Here is a 19551-nt window from a genome sequence, read left to right on the forward strand (position 1 = left end):
CTTTAATGTTTCTGTTTGCTAGTCACTCTTTTGCATTTTACCCAACTTACATTAAATTGATTACAGATGTCAAATAATGCTCCTCCCACTTTGCCCCACCATCAGAACAAAGCAAATATGTGGACAGCATTTTGATTTTCTATATTGAAACCCCAAGACCCAAGATTACAAAGCTCAGTGCATAATCATTGTTTACACTTCAGGAGCTGGATCGATATATAGCTATCTTAGAATATTTCCAGATAGTTAGTATAGAGGAGAAACCTTTAGACCACTGGTTTGGATTGGAATCAAACCCAGGAGGTGAAACAATGTGCTACCCCAATCCTAACATTAGCTCCCTCATGGCTATTGCCAGGACACTATGTAAAATAGTCGAGGTGGTACCACTGCAATTAGGCTCTGAAGAGTCATACAGACTCAATATCAACTCCCTGTTTCTCTCTCCACTGATGCTGTCAGACCTGAGTTTTTCCAAAATTTCCTGTTTTGTGCCACTGTACTTAGGATGGCTTAGTATGAAGGATCTAAGAAATCATCCAAGTAATTGAAAATTAAACATGCACGTTAATCTTAGTTAGAAGGCATGAAATGGTTCCTCTTTCCTTTCCCAGCTGAGAAATTGTGAATTTTTGTGACAAGCAACATGGTAGTATCTCTCAATCAGAAGGCCCCAGGCACCAAATAGTGGAGCCAGTGAAAGAGATAAGAACAAAAGTTGCAAAATTCAGATGCGTAGTACCTGGTTTTGGATGTAAGGGGTGGCCTTTGGACTTCTGCACACACTTTTAGTGTGCATTGTGCAGGACTCCATTTAGTTGAAGGGATTAATATACATCCAGTGACCATCCGCCAGAAGTATACAGAATAGGCAGATCATAATGATCACAAAGTGTGTTCCATCTGCATCAGAAGCTAGGGGCATGGAGTAATCCTGCATTGCGATCCTTGCACCCATGTTTGGGCCATGCTCAATTTTGACCCCAAAGATTCATAGGAACTGAAGGGTACATAAAGACTTGAGGAGTTTGCAGAGATGTGGTGGGTTAAGGCCTCAAAGTGGTTTGCTTTCCTATTGGGTTAATACTTTCTGGTTGCAAGGATCTCATTAGTCTAAATTGAACTTGACTCTTTGGCATCAGAGGTGAAAGCAAATCCAGTCTCCAAACACCCAACATTCCCACAAATAAATTTTTCCAAATCTCTGCAAAGTATTCCCCATTGACCACGTTGGTTAGTCCAAACTTACTTGTGCATCCCACGGTGCTCCTCATGCCAAACCTGGATTCTCTCCTCCCATTGCTCTCTGCTAAGTTTATGCTGCTCCACAACACTGTAGATGAAAAAAAAAGCATTTTGCAGTTCAACACTTGCAAAATTGCATATGGAAAGTACTCTTAAATTTAAAACAATAAATCTAGTAGTTTAGTTTATTCCTTCTGCCTGTGGCGGGCCCAAATCCATAATGGTGGTGCAAAGAGATTGGGGGCAAATATATACATCATTAGAATGTCACAAATAGGTACAGAAACTAATTTAAAAGGCCAATAGAATGCTGGCATTTATATCTAGAGGACGAGAACACAGGGGTGTAGAAGTCATACTTCAGCCTCAGCCCTGATTAAACCACACCTGGAATACCGTGCGCAGTTCTGGTCACGACATCGGAGGATGGATGGCCTTGGAGGGACCGTAGCATAGGTTTACAGAATGGTTCCTGAGCTCAAAGGGTTAAGCTATAAGGAGAGATTACACAAGCTAGGGTTGGTATTTTCACTAGAATTTAGGTTAAGGGGTAATTTAATCAACGTTTCTAAGCTATTAAAGGGAATGGAGAGGGGAATTAGGGGAAAAAATATTCCTGCTGATTGCCCCCAAGTCCTAGACTTCCCATTGCCAAAAAAAATTACAGCCAGATCTTTCACAAGTGAAATTAGCAAACACTTCTGCACACAATGGTTGGTAGAAGTTGGAACTCTGTTCTGCTAATGGCAATTGATGCTAGGTCAATTATTAATTCTAAATCTAAGATTAACAGGTTTTTGTCAAAGATATTAAGGAACATGGCGAAAAGGTGGGTATATGGAGTTATGTCACAGATCAGCCATGATGCTACTGAATAGTGGAACAGGTTCAAGGGTTTATTCTTATGTTCCTATGAAAGCAACATGGCTAACATCAGTGAGGGTACATCAAAGCATTCCTGGGAGAAGGTAATAAATTCTGTACTGATCATCTTGTAAAAGGCCTAATTGTATTTTGTTAATTAAATCACTACTGGGTAGATCAAAAAAATGAGTCACTCCGAATCTAAAATTTTAAGTAAGCCAAAACGTACCAAATTAATTAGTTTTTCATTCTCAATGAATCTTCAATTATCTCAAATTCATTTTTTTTTTTTCCAGGCTTTTCATCTGTAGTAGTACCCTGGATCTCAAACCTTAGTCCTTCAACCATAGAGCTGGCATGAAGCATGGAGCCTGGCCTCTCAACCATGGCTGTGTCCTAGATCTTGGTCCTGAATATGCTATTGACTGTGGCCCAAGTTTCTCCATGGAAAAAATACGCAAAGCTTTTATATATTTATACCAGTTTGGAAGGAGGAATAAGGGAGGAAAAAACATCCAGATGGTATCAGGCTGATATTTGCTATGAATCCAAAATTCTAGTATATCAAGTGTGTTCAACCTCAAGTACTTATTTTGCAAACACTGTATTTGGGAGTATAGAAGTGTTGGCAAGGACTTTCAACACACATTTCTGCAGAGAGAAAGAAATTAAGAAATACATTTTTAAACTAGAGAAACTTGTGGAGAAAGGCCAATGCTACTGTGTAAAAGTGAGATGGTACAAGATAGCAAAATACTGCTTAACACAGGTGTATCCACATTTGTTCTTTAGCAGCAAAGATGTGGCCACAAGAGCTCAGTAGTCTGCTTATAAATTTAAATCAGTGTTCTAATTTGCTGATATCAACAGACCTTTATGTTCGAATTTAGGATTTATCCACCAGATAGAAAAAAGCCCTTTACAAACATCTGGGCCCAATTCAAAACATTTCAGAAGGCATAAATCAGAGAGAAGCCTGGATTTCGAGCGCTCCATTTTGACTCAGGAAAGATTAATATAGCTAATGGAGATAAAACTCCTCACACCCACTGCATTTATGTGTAGCATAAACACCAGTACAGACCAGTTCGACTGAATGTCCTGTTTGTGCTGTGTAAATGCTGTGACAATATAAATGTTGCAAATTTAAATTGCACTTTGGTTTCAGGCTCACTTCCAAAAGGGGAAATTCTTAAAAACATAAAAGCCACCAATATGTTCTGTTATGCTCAAGGAACATTGTAAGTTTCTGTAAATCTCACTTCACAGAACATAGTAACATTGAAAAAATTGAACCAAATCAAAGGGCAAAAGAATATTTTAGGTGTTGAGTAAACATTTCTCAAGTCCTACTTTTAAAATTTTATATAATCCATTGGTACTGCTAAAGGGAAACAATGTACACTCATAACTATGAGTTCGATTTGCGAGCAGTTAACTCATCTCCAGCTGAGTTTCTCAGCAAATTAGGACAATTGTACAATATAAAAATAAATCCTATTTTATGTTATTCATTCATGGGATGTGGGCACTAATGGCTAGGCCAGCATGTATTGCCCATCCCGAATTGCCCTTGAGGTGGTGGTGGTGGTGAGCTGCCTTCTTTAACCACTGCAATCCATGTAGTGTAGGTACACCCACAGTGCTGTTAGGGAGCGAGTTCCAGGATTTTGACCCAGCGACAGTATAGGAACGGTGATATATTTCCAAGTCAGGATGGTGAGTGGCTTGGAGGGGAACTTCCAGAGGGTGGTGTTCCCATCTATCTGCTGCCCTTGTCCTTCTAGACAGTAGTGGTCTTGGGTTTGGAAGGTGCTATCCAAGGATCCTGGTGAGTTGCTGCAGTGCATCTTGTAGATGGTACACACCACTGCCACTGTCTATCACTGGTGGAGGGAGCAAATGTTTGTGGATGGGGTGCCAATAAAGCAGGCTGCTTTGTCCTGGAAAGTGTCAAGCACTTGAGTACTGTTGGAGCTGCACTCATCCAGGCAAGTGGAGAGTATTCCACCACACTCCTGCCTTGTAGATGGTGGATAGGTTTTGAGCAATTGGGTGGTGAGTTACTCGTCACAGGATTCCTAGCCTCTGACCTGCTCTTGTAGCCACAGTATTTATATGGCTTGTCCAGTTCGGTTTCTGGTCAATGGCAATCCCCAGGATGTTGATAGTGGGGGATTCAGCAATGGCAATGCCATTGAATGTCAAGGAGCAACAGTTAGATTCTCTCTCTTGTTGGAGATGGTCATTGCCTGACACTTGTGCAGCACAAATGTTATTTGCCACTCGTCAGCCCAAGCCTGGATATTGTCCAGCTTTTGCTGCATTTGGATATGGACTGCTTCCGTATCTGAGGAGCCGCGAATGGTGAACATCCCAGTTCTGACCTTATGATGGAAGGAATGTCATTGTTGAAGCAGCTAAAGATGTTTGGGCCGAAGACACTACCCTGAAGAACTCCTGCAGTGCGGTCCTGGAACTGAGATGATTGACCTCCAACAACCACAACCATCTTCCTTTGGCTAGGTTTGACTCCAATCAGTTGGAGATTGGAAAGTTTTCCCCGATTCCCATTGACTCCAGTTTTGCTAGGGCTCTATGATGCCACACTCAATCACATGCTGCCTTAACGTCAAGGGCAGTCACTCTCACCTCACCTCTGGAGTTCAGCTTTCTTGCCCATGTTTAAACCAAGGCTGTAATGAGATCAGGAGCTGAGTGATCCCAACAGAACCCAAAGAGCATCAGTGAGCAGATTATTGCTAAATGAGTGCTGCTTGATAGCACTGTTGATGACCCCTTCCATTACTTTACCGATGATTGAGAGTAGACTGATGGGGTGGCAATTGACCGGGTTGGATTTGTCCTGCTTTTTATGTACAGGACATACCTGGGCAATTTTCCACATTGCTGGGTAGATGCCAGTGTTGCAGCTGTACAGAACAGCTTGGCTAGGGAGACGGCAAGTTCTAGAGCACAAGTCTTCAGTACTATTGCCAGAATATTGTCAGAACCCACAACCTTTGCAGTATCCAGTGCCTTCCGATGTTTTTTGATATCACATGCAGTGAATTGAATTGGCTGAAGACTGGCATCCGTGATGCTGGGACCTCCAGGGGAGGCCGAGATGGGTCATCCATTCAGCACTTCTGGCTGAAGATTGTTGCAAATGCTTCAGCCTCATCTTTTGCCCTGATGTGTTGGGCTCCCCCATCATTGGTGATGGAGATATTTGTGGAGCCTCCTCCTCCAGTGAGAGCTGATTAATTGTCCACCACCATTCACGACTGAATGTGGCAGGGCTGCAGAACTTACATCTGATCCATCGGTTGTGGGATCGCTTGGCTCTGTCTATCGCTTGCTGCTTGGCATGCAATTAGTCCTGTGTTGTAGCTTCACCAGGTTGGCACCTCATTTTTAGGTATGCCTGGTACTGCTCCTGGCATGCCCTCCTGCACTCATCATTGAACCAGGGTTGATCCCCTGGCTTGGCTGTAATGGTAGAGAGAGGGATATGCTGGGCCATGAGGTTGCAGATTGTGTTCGAGTGCAATCCTGCTGCTGCTGATGGCCCACAACACCTCATGGATGTCCAGTTTTGAGTTACTAGATCTGCTCAAAATCTATCCCATTTAGCACGGTGGTAGTGCCACACAACATGATGGAGGGTATCCTCAATGTGAAGACAGGACTTCATCTCCACAAGGACTCTGCAGCAGTCACTCCTACCAATACTGTCATGGACAGATGCATCTGCAGCAGGCAGGTTGTTGTGCACAGGGCCACGATCACACACTGAAACACCAGGCCACTTTTGTTCCTTGGAAACAGTAACTGGAAAATTTGCATGAAGGTGACTTTTATCAGATGTTAGAGTAGATAACCATATAGCTGGTCACATTTTATGATGGGCAATGATGAAAACAAAACTAGTTGAAAGTAAGAGAATAAGCTAGAAGTACCTCAAGACAAAAACAAAGAGGGGCTAGGAGGCTTTTTATTATAAAGACACAGGTGCTAGAATGAGGGGCTAGTTAATGCAGTTGGCTAGATGGCTAGCATCTGGTTCAGAATAAAGCCAACAGCACAGGTATGAGCCCCGTTCTGGCTGAGGTAGTCTTGGGGAGTGTCTCCTCGCCCTGCCCCATAGTAAAATCAAGGCTACCCTTGGATAACTGAGGACGCTACTGGTGAAGTAGTTTCTAGAACAACATCCAACCAGAAACAGTGGTGGAAGCAGAATCCAATCTCCCAGAGTTAACGCTGATGGATCAACAGGGCTCTCCTCTAACCCAAAAAACAGCCATGAGCAGGCACCATCATCGGTTCCTCAAGTAGGTTATTCCAATTGTCTCCTGAAGTTACAACCCCTGTTGTAACAGGGCCTATACCTCCAGCACTAGATGTTTAAAATGCAGCATTCTTAAGGGCTGAACTATGTAGAAGTTGAGATTTGGAGCTTGGTCCAGCCTAAATCAGAAGTCACGAGCTGCCGTGCAAGTTCTGTACATTTACCTACCGCTGTGGGAGCAGACGGTCAGATGTAAGGTAGCCACTCTTGTGTGTTTCCATGATGAAGTCTCCAAACTTTGCCTGGACTGCATAGGAAGCAAGCAGCACAGCTGTTTCAGGAGGGCAGTACACTTCATCAGAAAGGATGCCTTCCTTGACCTGAAGGAAGAAGAGCTTCTGAGTGACCTCTTGGATTAGCTCTTCAGCCACATCCTCTGGGAAGAATTTAGCACGAAATTTGAACTGAACAGGGTTTTCTTTCTTTAAATCCTGGTGAGATACCTAACAGGAAAGCACAGGCTTTGATTACTTCTCAAAACAAAAACAAAATAATATTCCACTATTAGAATGACCTTTAATTAGAAGTCATTAAAAACCTAATCTACATTAAAGGATGCTCAATGAAGAATTATTTTTCTTAAAAAATATATGCTGAAGAGGTTATTTCAAAAATTGTAAAACCTATTGTTAAACAAGACAACTGCAAGAATGCAATACAATGCAACTACAACACTTGTCAACCTTTGTAAGCACCATTATAATAGAAACATTTCTGCTCAAACTGCCATTTTCTAGGATCAAATCAACTAATCTGCAAAACCTGTTTTTCCATCTGGACTCAAAGCCTTACAAGTGCCAAATTAACTGAAATCAGTTAGATCTGGGAAGTGTGTCGAGAGCACAGAACCGTGAGAGTTGGGTGAATTGGCTAACCAGTGTGGCTTGCCAAACAGAGTAATGGTGGGTATTTGGTGAGATTGGGAATTCACTGGTTTGTATTGATATAGTGTGTTATCAAACTGAAACGTAACCTAATTTTCTTTAGCTGCCACTTGAGATGCAGTTGTAATCAGCTGGGTCTCTGACTAGGTTTTAACCACTGTCGTTAACGAACCAGTTAATAATTGCTGAGTTTCTAAAAGAGGTATATAAACTAGAGAGATATTTGCTAAAGCAGAGTTATGGGAATCTGCTCAGGAGTGACAAGGGGAATTTGGTAAGACTGGGAATTTGACGCAGAGAAGAAAGAAGGTACAATGTAAAATAAACAAGATCACAATTCTTTTTTCTGCTATATTAAAAAATTAACTTAATTTTGGATGTCTTATTTTGCAACATAGGTCTATAGTCACATGCTTCAGAACCACTTTATTCATTGAAAATTGTCTCAGTTGTTTTGATATCTATGAAGCTTTACATTAATGGCTAGTTCTGGCAAACTCCTTACCAGCTACAATTTTAACAAGGTGGACTGCTGAGACTTATAGCCTACATTTCTTATACCATGTAGGAACTCCAGGGCACTTCATCTGCCCTTAATAAATGTGTGCAAGATGTGCCTCCAGTTGCTCAAACTCAAGGTGGAGATTGAGGAAAGGTTGGGGCCAATGCAGTTCATACAGGAAGCTGAGAATTCCCTGGGCCCCATGCTCCAGGAGTGATCACACTAGCTACAGAAAGTTCAGAAAGATAGTTAGTGGATGGCCTCCTTGCACAATAGAAAGACAGGCAATGCAGAAATCATTTGTCAACACAGCACTCTAAAATTGGTTTTCAGTGCTGAATACCAGTGAGGATGACATCTTGGGGAAGTGCAATCAGAGTACATTCACTACACTTTGAGGCAAATGGCAGCACAGGGGAGCACAGGAGGGCATAGAAATGCAACAGTCAAAGGGGATTCAATAGACAGAGATAGACTGGAATTTCTGCAACCGCTGAGTCTTGCATAGTGTTTTACCTTTCAGGTGTCAGGGTAAGAGGGTTAAGTGCTAGACTTACTCCCAATGTCATGTGCTAGCGAGTATAAGGATAGCAGGATAAGACAAGTTAATGAGGCTGGACAAATAATGCAGGAAGGACGTGTACTAGATGGACAGGTTGCGTCTCAATGGGGCTGGGGCCAACGTTATCACAGGGAGGTTAACTAGTGTTATGGGGGAGCAACTAGTTTGGCAGGAGAGGGTCACCAGGATAAAGCATCAAGCAGAGAGATGGCACAGAGAGGACAGAGAGAGAGGGAGAGGAATAGAATAAAAAGTCAGAAATAGGAAGAGTAAGCCAGGGGAAAACAGGAGGCATATTAAGATTGGACTAAGTACATAAACGTCAAGAGCATGGTAAATAAGTCCAGTGAGTCGAAAGCACAAGTCATCAGTGTTGGCGTCCATTACTCACTACATTTTTTCCCTTCATGTTACCTCTGACTTTATATTAAACACCTTGAATCTCTGGTTTCTGGCCCTTCTTCTGGCTCCTTGTTTACTCTATCAAAACCCTGCAGGATTTTTGAACACCTATCAAATCTCCCCTCAACTTTCTTTGCCCCAAAGAGAACGACTGCAGTTATTCTAGCCTCTACACTTAACTAATGTCTTTCTTCATTGGTACCATTCTAGCAAATCTCCTCTGCACCCTCTCCAAGGCCTTGACATCCTTTCTAATGCATGGTGCCCAGAATCAGCCACATGCTCCAGCTGGGGCCTAGCCAAGGCTTTACAACATTTTAACAAAGCTTCCTCGCTTTTGTCCTCTATGCCTCCATTTAGAAGGTAAGTAATTCTATCTGCCTTTTTAACAGCCTTTAAAATTGTATTATTTTAGTTCCTGTTGTCCTGCTTTCCTACCTAATGTACATCATGTACACTTTTCTACATTAACTTTCATTTGCATGTGTCTACCCGTTTCGACACTAACTTCCGAAGTTTGTTGTTATCCTCAGTCTTGTACATCTGAATTTTCTCATTTGCAAACTTTGAAATTATGCAAATATTGATTAAGATAATGGTAGTGTAAAGGGAAGGGAGAGAATTTCTGAAATGTGTTCAGGAGGACATCCTTAACCGCTATATTCCCAGTCCAACTAGGAAGACCACGTTGCTGGATCTGGTGCTGGGGCAAGTGTTCAAGGGAGAACATTTGGGTGATCATTGCATAAGGTTTATATTAGTAATGGAGAAGATTAAGAAACAGGAAAAACTAATGGGACAATGAGTGACCTTTAAGGAGGAGATGTTTCAGCTACATGCTAGGTTAATGTAAGGCTGGAAAAATGGTGCAGGACAGAGGGCTTCAGATTCTTGGGGTATTAGGCCAGTTCCAGGGAAGGAGAGATTTGTACAAACCAGCCAGGCTGGATCTCACCAATGTCCCCCGAGGAAGGTTAACCAGTGTTAGCACCTAGAAGTGTTAAAACTAATTTGGCAGGGGTGAATATCAGAGAGGAGAAATAAGGTGCAGAGAACTGGAAGAGGGATATGATACAGTGGAAATAACAGATGTGTCTCAAAAAAAAGAGGGAGGATTGGGAACATAATGTTCCTGGGCTTCAAGGTACATAGGGCAAATAAGAAGGGCAGTAGGCAATATTAATCACAAAAGAAAAGTGGAGAAAGATGGTGGAAAAGTTCAAGGACAGAATCTATTTGGTTAAAATTAAGGAACAATAGTACATATTAATAATAAATCCTCTATCAGCCAAACAGTGGAAAGCAGATGAAAGAGCAACTTTGCAGGCAAGAGCTATAGGGTAATGATAATGACTTTTAGTTACCCAAATATAGCTTGGGACAGCAAAAATGTAAAGAGCAATTAAAAGGAGATCATCTGGAAATGTGTACAAGATTACTGTATTTCAAGTCCAACAACAATTGAAGCAGTGTTGTATCTTATTCTGGGCAATGATGCGGGGTAAGTGGAGCATGATTTAATTGGAGAGCATTTGGAAAAGTGACCAAAATATCAGGTTACAATAATTATAGAAAAGGTACAGTCAAGCACAAAAATGGAGGGCAGCCAACTTCAGCGAGTTTGAAGGGAATCAGGCCTAGGTGGAATGCAATCAAAAATTGTTTGGTAAAACAGAAAATGATCAAAAGTTGAAATGATCAATGGGAGTCATACAAACGGAGTTGGTTCAGGTAGAATAGGCATATTCCCGTGAAGGGGGAAAGGAAGTGCATCCAAAGCTAGAACTCCCATGACGACTAAAAATGCAGAGGTCAAAATGAGGCCATATGGCCTAATAAAGTCAGCATTCACCGAGTTCTTTGATGAAGTATAAAGACAGCTGATGAGGGTAAAGATGTTGTATACATGGACCTTCTAAAAGCATTTGACAAATTATTCAGGACAGTTTTCTTTGAACAATACATTGTGGAATCAACCAGGGAATGTGCTACTTTAGATCTGGTAATGTGTAATGAGACAGGAATAATTAATGATCTCATAATAAAGGATCCTCAGGGAAGAGAGTGGTCATAACATGGCAAACTTCACTTTCAGCTTGAATGCGAGAAATTTGGATCTGAAACAAGTGCCTTAAGCTTAAATAAAGACAATGCATTGGTTTCACCTTTCAAATTCCCTCAATTCAGAAAATGTTCCAGCAGATTGGAAAACTACAAATATATTTCCTATTCAAGGCAGGAGGAAGACAAAAAGCAGGATATTACAGGCCAGTTTGCCTGATATCTCTCATTGGGAAAATGCTGGAAACCACTATTAAGAATGTCGTAAGCAGGACATTTAGAAAATCAATGAAATCAGGTTGACTCTGCTTGATTGTATGAGGGGGAATTTGTGTTTGATAAGTTACAGTTCTTTGAAGATGTAACAAGCAGGGTGGATAAAGGGGAACCAGTAGATGTACCACATTTAGATTAACAAAAGGCATTCAGTAAGGTGCCACCTAAAAGGTTACAACACAAGATAAGAGCTCATGGTGCTGGGGGTGATATTAGCATGGATAGAGGACTGGCTAACTATCAGGAGACAGATGAGGATAAATGGATCATTTTCAGATTGTATACTGTAACTAGTGGAGGACCACAGGGCCTCAACTGGATGAAGAGATCAACTGTACTGTAGCCAAACTTGCTGATGATACAAAAATAAGTAGGAAAGCAAGCTGGGAGGAGGTTACAAAGAGTCTGGAAAGGGTTACAGGTAAGTAACTGGACAAAAATTTGGTAGAAGGATTACAATGTGAGAAAACATGAGGTTGTCCACTTTGGCAGGTAGAATAGGAAAGCAAACTACAGAATGGCTAGAAACTACAGAATGCTGCAGTACAGAGGGACCTGGGTGTCCTCGGATATGAATCACAGAAGGTTATCATGCAGATACAGCAAGTAAGTAGAACGGCAAGTGGAATGTTGGCCTTTAATGCAGATGGAGACAGTAAAAAGTAGGGGAGTCTTGCTACAACTGTCGAGGGCATTGATGAGACCACACCTAAAGAACAGTGAACACTTTTGGGGTCTCTTTACTTGAGGGACATACTTCAGAGTTTCAGAGAAGGGTCTTTCAGCTGATTTCTGGGATAAGGGACTTGTCTTGAGGAAAAGGTCGAGAGGCTGGGCCTACACTCTTTGGAGTTTAGAAGAACAAGAGGTGATGTTATAACATACATGTTTTTGAGGGGCTTGACAGAGGATGTTTCCCCGCATAGAGGAAAATCTAGAATTAGATGGGTACATTTTCAGAATAAGGCGTCTCCCATTTAATGTGGAGATGAGGAGGAATTTCTTCTCTCAAGAGGGTTGTGAATCTTTGGAATTGTCTATCTCAGGCAGGTGTGGAAGCTGAATCACTGAAAATACTCAAGGCTGATTTTTGAACACCAGAGTCATCGGAGGTTGCGGAGAAATGGCAGGATAATGGAGTTGAGGCCATGATCAGATCAGTCTCGACGTTTTCAGATAGTGAAGCAGGCTAGAGGGGCGTATGGCCTACTGTTGCTATTTCTTACTGTCTTACCACATAATAGACATGTTAGCTAAATTAGGAGTCCATGGAATTAAAGGGACAGAGGTAACATGAATACAACACTAAATATATTAAGGACCTGGACTTGGCTTTATATGGCATAACTTCAAAGTTCATAGATGAAACAAACAAATGGAACGACAAAGGAAATAAAAGTTAAAATTAAACAAAAAGGTATTGCAGTAGATGTAAATATAGACTTTGGAAAGCATTCAAGAAGTGTCAAACAGGAGGCATTTTAAGAAGATGGAAACCCATGGAATTGAAGGGAAAGTGGTGGCACAGATAAAAAAATTGGCTCAGTGACAGGAACCCAAGGGCGGCAGTGGATTTTTTTTTCCCGCCAGACCTGCCAACGGTTTGCAGTTGCATGTCACCTCCCAATCGTCAGTTTAGGGCCCATTATTACCAATTTTTTTTTTTTAAGTAGGCTACCTAGGCTTGGGTACAGAGAGCAACATTATTAAGTTTACCAATATGGAATTTGGCAAAACAATAGATGGTTGAGGATAATTATAAATTTCAGGGTGACCAACAGGATGGTCACAGTGACAGAAACATGGCAGGTGAAGATGAAAAGAGAGAAGTGTGAAGGGATGCATTTTGAGAGGACTAATGTGGAAATACAGTATACTATAAATGGCAGGATTTTGTAAAGTTTAGATGAGCAGAGACATCTTGGTGTCCATTTGCATAAATCCTTGAAGGTGGCATGGGAAGCTGGTTTAAAAAGTGTAGAGTTACCTAGGTTTACAAGTTGTACAAAAAAATATAAAGCAAAGATATCATACTAGAACTTTATGAAGCACCTCTTGGGCCTCAGCTGGATTGGTGTGGACAGTTCTGGACACCACATTTCAGGAAAGATGTAAAACTGCTTAGAATGTGTATAGAGGAAGTTTACCAGGGTGTTATCAGGGCTGATGGGCTTCTGTTGTTAGGAGTTTGGTAAAATTTGGGCTATTCTCCTTGGAACAGAGAAGGTTAGAGATGACTGAGTAGAGACATAGATAAATTGGAGAAGTTGACACTGTTTTCTTTGGAGAATAGAAGGTTGAGAGGGGATTTAATAAAGGCATTCAAAATCATGAGGGGTCTGGACAGTAGAGAGAGGGAAAGAAACTGTTCCCATCGAAGGAAGGATTGAGAATCAGAGAGAAGAGATTTAAGGTAATTGGCAAAAGATGAAATGGTGACATGAAAAGCTTTTTCATGCAGTGAGTGTTTAGGATATGGAGTGCAGTGCCTAAGTGTGTGGCGGAGGCAGGTTCAATCGATGCACTCAAGGAGGCAATGGAATGTTATCTGAAAAGGAGAAAGAGCAGGGCTACAGGGAGAAGGTGGGGGAGTGACACCAAGTGAATGGCTTCTTCTGAGAGCCAGTACAGGCATAATGGGCTGAATGGCCTCCTGTGTAGGTATGTCTATGACTTAAGAGGTCAAGGTGATGCAAGGTTTTGATATAGAAAATTAAACTACTCCCTCTGATGGATGTGTCATTAATCAGAGGTGAAAGATTTAAAATCATTGGCAAAAGACCTAGAACAGCACTCTAGCCCCCTTCAGTCTGTAAAAATAACCATCCACCACTCTTCTCTGCTTTCTGTCTCTTAACCAATTTTATATTCATATTAGCACTTGTCCTTTAACTCCATGGACTTTTAACTGGGATCAGGAATCTGACTGTCTGAAAAAGTGTTGGCAGCTAATTCCATAAATCACTTTAAAAAAGAGTTGGACAGGTCTATGATATGAGGAACTTAGAGTTATGGATAAAAAGCAGGAATGAGACACTAAGCATGACTGCTCTTTCAAAGAGGTAGCAGAGGCATGTTGGGCCAACTGGCTGCCTTCAGTGTTATAAAATCTAATGATGACATGCAACTCAGACCTCAGGGGGACATGGACTGATGGAATGGGAAGGCATAAGGCAGATGAAATTTAACACAAATGTATGGTGATGCATTTTTGTAACAAGAAAGAGGCAATTAATGATTAAAATTTTAAAGGGAGTGCAGGAACAGAGACACCAGGGTGGGTGTGCACACAAAAAACTTTGAAGGTGGCATGGCAAATTGAGATGGCTGTTGAAACATCTGGCATCTTGGTTTTATGAATAGAGGCAGAAATTACAAAAATAAGAGTTATGCTAAACTTTTATAGAAACACTGCTTAGCTCTAAGTTGGAGCATTGTTTTCAATGTTGGGCACCAAATTTTAGACATGATTACAAGGCCTTAGAAAGGGGCATGATTTACATGATATAGCTGAGAGCCAGGCTGTGATTAGTTTTGTATTGTTCTAGCAATGAGCAAGCTGAATGATCTCCTGTGGTGTAAATTTCCATGGCTCTATCCCTCAATCAGCAACCATGTTTTATTGGGATATGCCCAAAGTGAGATGTTAAATAATCCAAACAACAACGATTTATCAACAACTTAAAAAATAGTTTAAAAATGAAGGGGGGGGGAGCTGAATAAAGACCAAGTTTGTGTTAATTTATATACTTGAGTCTAGGGGTTTTAGAGGCAGTTTCTTGCAAGTTGCACAATTCATTATCATCAACACTGCGAATAGATAAACTTTCATTGCATCTAATTACTCTGGACTCAGTTGCAAATCCACATCCACAATGACAATCACTCTGATAAGTTACAGCCAATGTAATACTTTGCAATAAAACACTAAAATGTAACATCCTGTAAAATAGAGTATCAAATCATGTGCAATTTTGATGATGCAGGGGTGCAAATTTTAAATAAACCACTTTCTCTCTCCCCACCAACCCAAGACAAAAGGAAAACTTTTCATTTTGGACATTTAAATGAGGATGGGAAATCAACCAGGATTCATAAAAAGTGATTTCATTAAGAGAAACAGGTTTGATCATAATCAAGTATCAAAGTGCATTTACCTTTTTATCAAGCTTTAGCCAGTTTGGATATCCCTTGTTGTCTGTATACTGGAGTCCAAAATACCAGATCTCTCTCAGGCCAATTGTTTTGACCACCTGTGGAAGAAATGTGTATAAATTCTCACTTCAAAATCTGCAAATTATTTCAGTCACCTACAGGACGACTTCTAATCCACAAATAACGATATCTTGACTGGAGGTTTGAGATTTGAGCTCCCCACGGGGCAAGTGCAAAGCACAGCATCAGGGCAGAAGTGTTTTTAAATACACTCAAAAGTTTCGAATGGTGTGTAAGAAAGTTGATAATGGAGTTTACCAAAATGGAATTAGCCAATTTTGAAACAAAGATGTATTTTAGCTGAGACACGAAAACACTGCTGGTAGTAATGGGTGAAAAAAGTTCACAACTGCCCAACAGAATAGTAACAACATTTGTAAAAAGGTTCCTCTACTTTAGTAAACATCAATGTCACATATTGGTTTCAGTAGATGAATTGGAAGCAGTCCCTGAATCAGCAAATGACAAACATGCCAATTAACCAACAGGTATGGAAGTGGAATGCCCCTGCAATGAAAAGAGAATCAGTGTCAGTTTGGCTAAAAAAAATTTGTTTAAGGGCAGAAAACGGTATCATGGTCAACAGTTGTTTGCAAGACTGAAGGATGGTAGACAGTGAAGTCCCAAGGGTCAGTGCTTTTTTGATATGTATAAATTACTTAAATTACTTGGATATTGGAATAGAAAGTAAAATTTCAAAATTTGATCATACCAAACTTGGAGGTGTGGCTGTCAGTCAGGATAATAGACTGCCACAGGCCATAGATAGGCTAGCAGAATGGACAGATGGAATTTAATACAGAGGGTGTGAGGTGATGCACTTTGGCAGAAGGGATAGTGGGAAGTAATATAGACTAAATGTCACAGTTCTAAAGTATGCAGGAACAGAGAGGCCTGTGGGTTCTTGTACATCGTCCTTTGAAGGTGGCAGGATACATTAATAGTTAGCGAATCATCTGAGAGGTGTGAGGTTCATGCAAATCAAGGAAAAAATGGGCAGGAATAATAAGAAAATCAAATGCTTGGCATTAAATTGGTAGAAGTATATAGTTTTAAATAATACATAGTCAGGGTGCATGGTTGTATAGTTTAAGTTTCTCTCTTTAATTTAATGGTCTACGTGGCGCTATGCTTAAATATAGAGCGTGTAGAGCCAGTTTCTTGCAAATTGCACAATTCAATTTATCACTAGTACTGCAAATAGAAAACTTTCATTGCATCTGGTTACACTGGACCCAGTTATAAATCCATATCCACAATGACAGTCACTCTTTCATAAGTAATATGCTCTCCACAGACAATGCCAAATTTCACAATAAGACACAGCAATCATAACATTCCGTTTGATGTTGCATTATGTTAAGAAACTCCAGCTCCCAGGTCTTTTGCGTACGTGCCGGCCGGGAAATGGCCACACACGCACAGTTGGTTTATTTTACTGTCTCCAGTCTGGAGCCAGCCTTGTGCTCCTGTGTAGTAAAGAACAAATGGCGCATAAGCAGATGAGGTGACCTGGAATCAGAGCACCATTCCAAAGGTGGTGTCCCAGGGAGCAAGACACAGGGTGGGACAGGGGTAAGTCCCAGAGGAAAGTTCCAGGCAGGGACAAAGACAGGTCAGAAACGGGTCCCAGAAGTAAAGTTAAAAGAAAGGAGCAGAGAAATATGCTCAGAGTTAAAAAGAAAGAGCTGCGGAAAGCAGACTTGAAACAAAAAGTAGGCTCGGGAGAAGCTAAGGAGGTCCAAAGGGGCAGCTGAAGGTTGGTGACTCCATGCCACAGGGGCAAAGGTGCCCCTTTGGAGCATTGGTGTTCTGCTTGGCATGGCCGAAGATCTAAGATTGTGCTTGGAAGGTGAGCTCAAGTGTACTCAGATCTAGGGGAAAGGAATCTTGGAAGGCAAGGTTGAAACCCTGGAGGTGGATCCTCGTTGAAGCCATCCAAGTGGGAGTGATGTTTGGAGAGAATTCCAAGCCAAGTTCTTCAAATGTGGAGTTTGGAAACCCCTGTGGGAAAACAAAGTTTCTATGAGGCTGGCTGGCTCACAATGTGACAAATATCTGGTGGGTTGTTGAGAAACCCATGGAATCTGCTTTGGTCACATCTGCCATTTACTTTGGAGTTGGTGTGTCTGCCCAGAGTTTGCTTGCTAACTCACACATACCCTGAATATTGGGCTATAAGTTAGATATTGTCTTTCTGAATTTGTAAGTGTCTGTAATGATATTGCTGAGGTGAAGGAAGAGAGAATATTTGAATCATCAACTTGTGTTTGTATTGAGATTTTTTCCAACATCTGTCTGGTGTAATATAGTTCATTTTTTCTTGTTTAATAAATATTTTATTCCGTGTTAAAAGTTAAATCAGCAGACTCCTGTGAATCTGTTCAGTAACTTTCCTCCATGGTTTCTGAAAAAAGCAAAGTTACGATCTATCAATCCAAGTTTCATTCTGGCATCTGACCTGTCCAGTATCAGCTGGGATTGTAACAATGACTTGATGCTTTATTTTAATTGGGCTGGGATTGGAGAAGAGATGGTGGGGGAATTCAAATTTGAATTAAACATCTTTATCCCACTCCCACATGCCTCACCACACACCTCACCCTCAAATACTAGCACCCCCATTCTCATGTGATAGCAGGAAAGGACATTGTGTTACATATTTGAAACTCAAAATTGATTTTGTGCAATTTGAAAGATTACTTCATATGTGCACATCATGTTCAGGAATGTAGTGACTCAGCATGGTGTGTAGTTGAAAGAAAATGGCACTGAAGGCATATTTTAGGACATGGGGTAATTCAACAAAGAGGGTAGGTATAATTACAGATAAAGGTTACATATTTGTCTGAAAGCAAATTAAATAGTCGAGGATAAGTAAATGTTTTTTTTTATTATGGGGCCAGATGCTTTTGAGGTGATGTCTAAACAATGTTGTCCAAGAGGCTATGGAATATGCTGAAATTAATAAAATTTTGGACTCATTATGACATGACTAAGGATGTAATTGCACTGAGGGTTATGTTCCACTAAAAGAAGAATTTGCCAAGTGAGACTGTTGTAGGTTACGTTCACAAATTAAAGAAACTCTTTTCACTGTGGGTATGGCTTGAATTAAGAAATTAAAAACTTAGAGGCATGATCATAGGAGGCCTAAAGAACAATAAAATCCAGGGCAATAAACTGAAATGGAAGGTGGTTTGTGATGAGGCCACAGCCATAGAATTGACGAAGGTAGCTGTAAATTGCAAGGGAGTTCTTTTCCTCAGTTAGCAAGGGAATTCCATTGGATTTCAGTGAAATTCTGGCTACGTCAGCCAAGTTCACAAGCCTCAGAGTCAGAAATTTAAACGCTACCATTGTCACTGTAGCCACCAACCATCCAAATGCCCTAATTTCCCGTCAAAGTGCTATACCTGTGGCAAAGTCAGTTATAGCGGTATGCTGGGGTAGAGGAAACAGTAATGCTCAGGTCGTGATAAAGCTCCAGGTCACAGCCATGCAACAGGCGTCTGCTTTTTGAACTACCACTACTGCTTTTTTCTCTAATCTACTCAGCTCTTTACTACTATGTGTATGTATGTGTTATTGGCCTAACCTTGCAAAATGTTTGCTGTACATTGTCCTTTATCTTGACTTTGGCCTAATGATGACTAACTTTATCAATTAGTCCTCCTTGCTGAAAGACCTGGCCCTTCTTGTTGAAAAATGGCTGTGGTAGGTCTAAAGCTAGTCCAGGAGTTTGGAAATCCTCTTAGCGCATATGATAGGTATGGAAACAGTAGCTGAAGTCTAACAGGAAGATCAAGAGCTGTATTCAAAGAAAAACAGCATATGGAAATGAAATTAATAGGGTAAGATAAAATTCCAGCATCCGCAGTAGAAATGAAGGTCAAATTCACAACTTACTTTCATGGTTTACACAGCTGCAGCCATGTCTGTTACCTCAGGAGAGTACAATACATCCCCAAGTCATATTCCCTTATGCAAAATTGGTGGGAAACTGACTAGCTATTCCACTAACCGTATTCTAGTACGAGGTAAAGTTAACGTCTGAGCGGAATATGACGATACATCCTATTACTTGGCATAGATAGTAGTAGGAGGGTTTCCCTGATGGGAAGAAACTGGCTTATGATATGGTTAAACTGGGCCAAGTTATTTCCAGTAGGGATCAATAAGAGTACAT

The 19551-nt window shown here is 41.0% G+C and overlaps 1 protein-coding gene across 2 annotated transcripts in view; it reads right to left on the reverse strand.

Moving 5' to 3' along the window:
* ezrb (ezrin b) overlaps positions 1 to 19551 on the reverse strand; it is a 139167-nt gene that overhangs the window by 42953 nt on the left and 76663 nt on the right. For both annotated transcript variants that reach the window (XM_078556834.1, XM_078556833.1), the window contains exons 4-6: positions 15305 to 15400; positions 6629 to 6903; positions 1250 to 1333 (exon numbers count right to left, since the gene is read on the reverse strand). In XM_078556834.1, the coding sequence (XP_078412960.1) occupies positions 1250 to 1333; positions 6629 to 6903; positions 15305 to 15400 (455 nt within the window). The remainder of the gene's footprint in view (positions 1 to 1249; positions 1334 to 6628; positions 6904 to 15304; positions 15401 to 19551) is intronic.

The sequence above is a fragment of the Cetorhinus maximus genome, chromosome 14, assembly GCF_964194155.1.
Source record: "Cetorhinus maximus chromosome 14, sCetMax3.hap1.1, whole genome shotgun sequence".
NCBI lineage: Eukaryota > Metazoa > Chordata > Chondrichthyes > Lamniformes > Cetorhinidae > Cetorhinus > Cetorhinus maximus.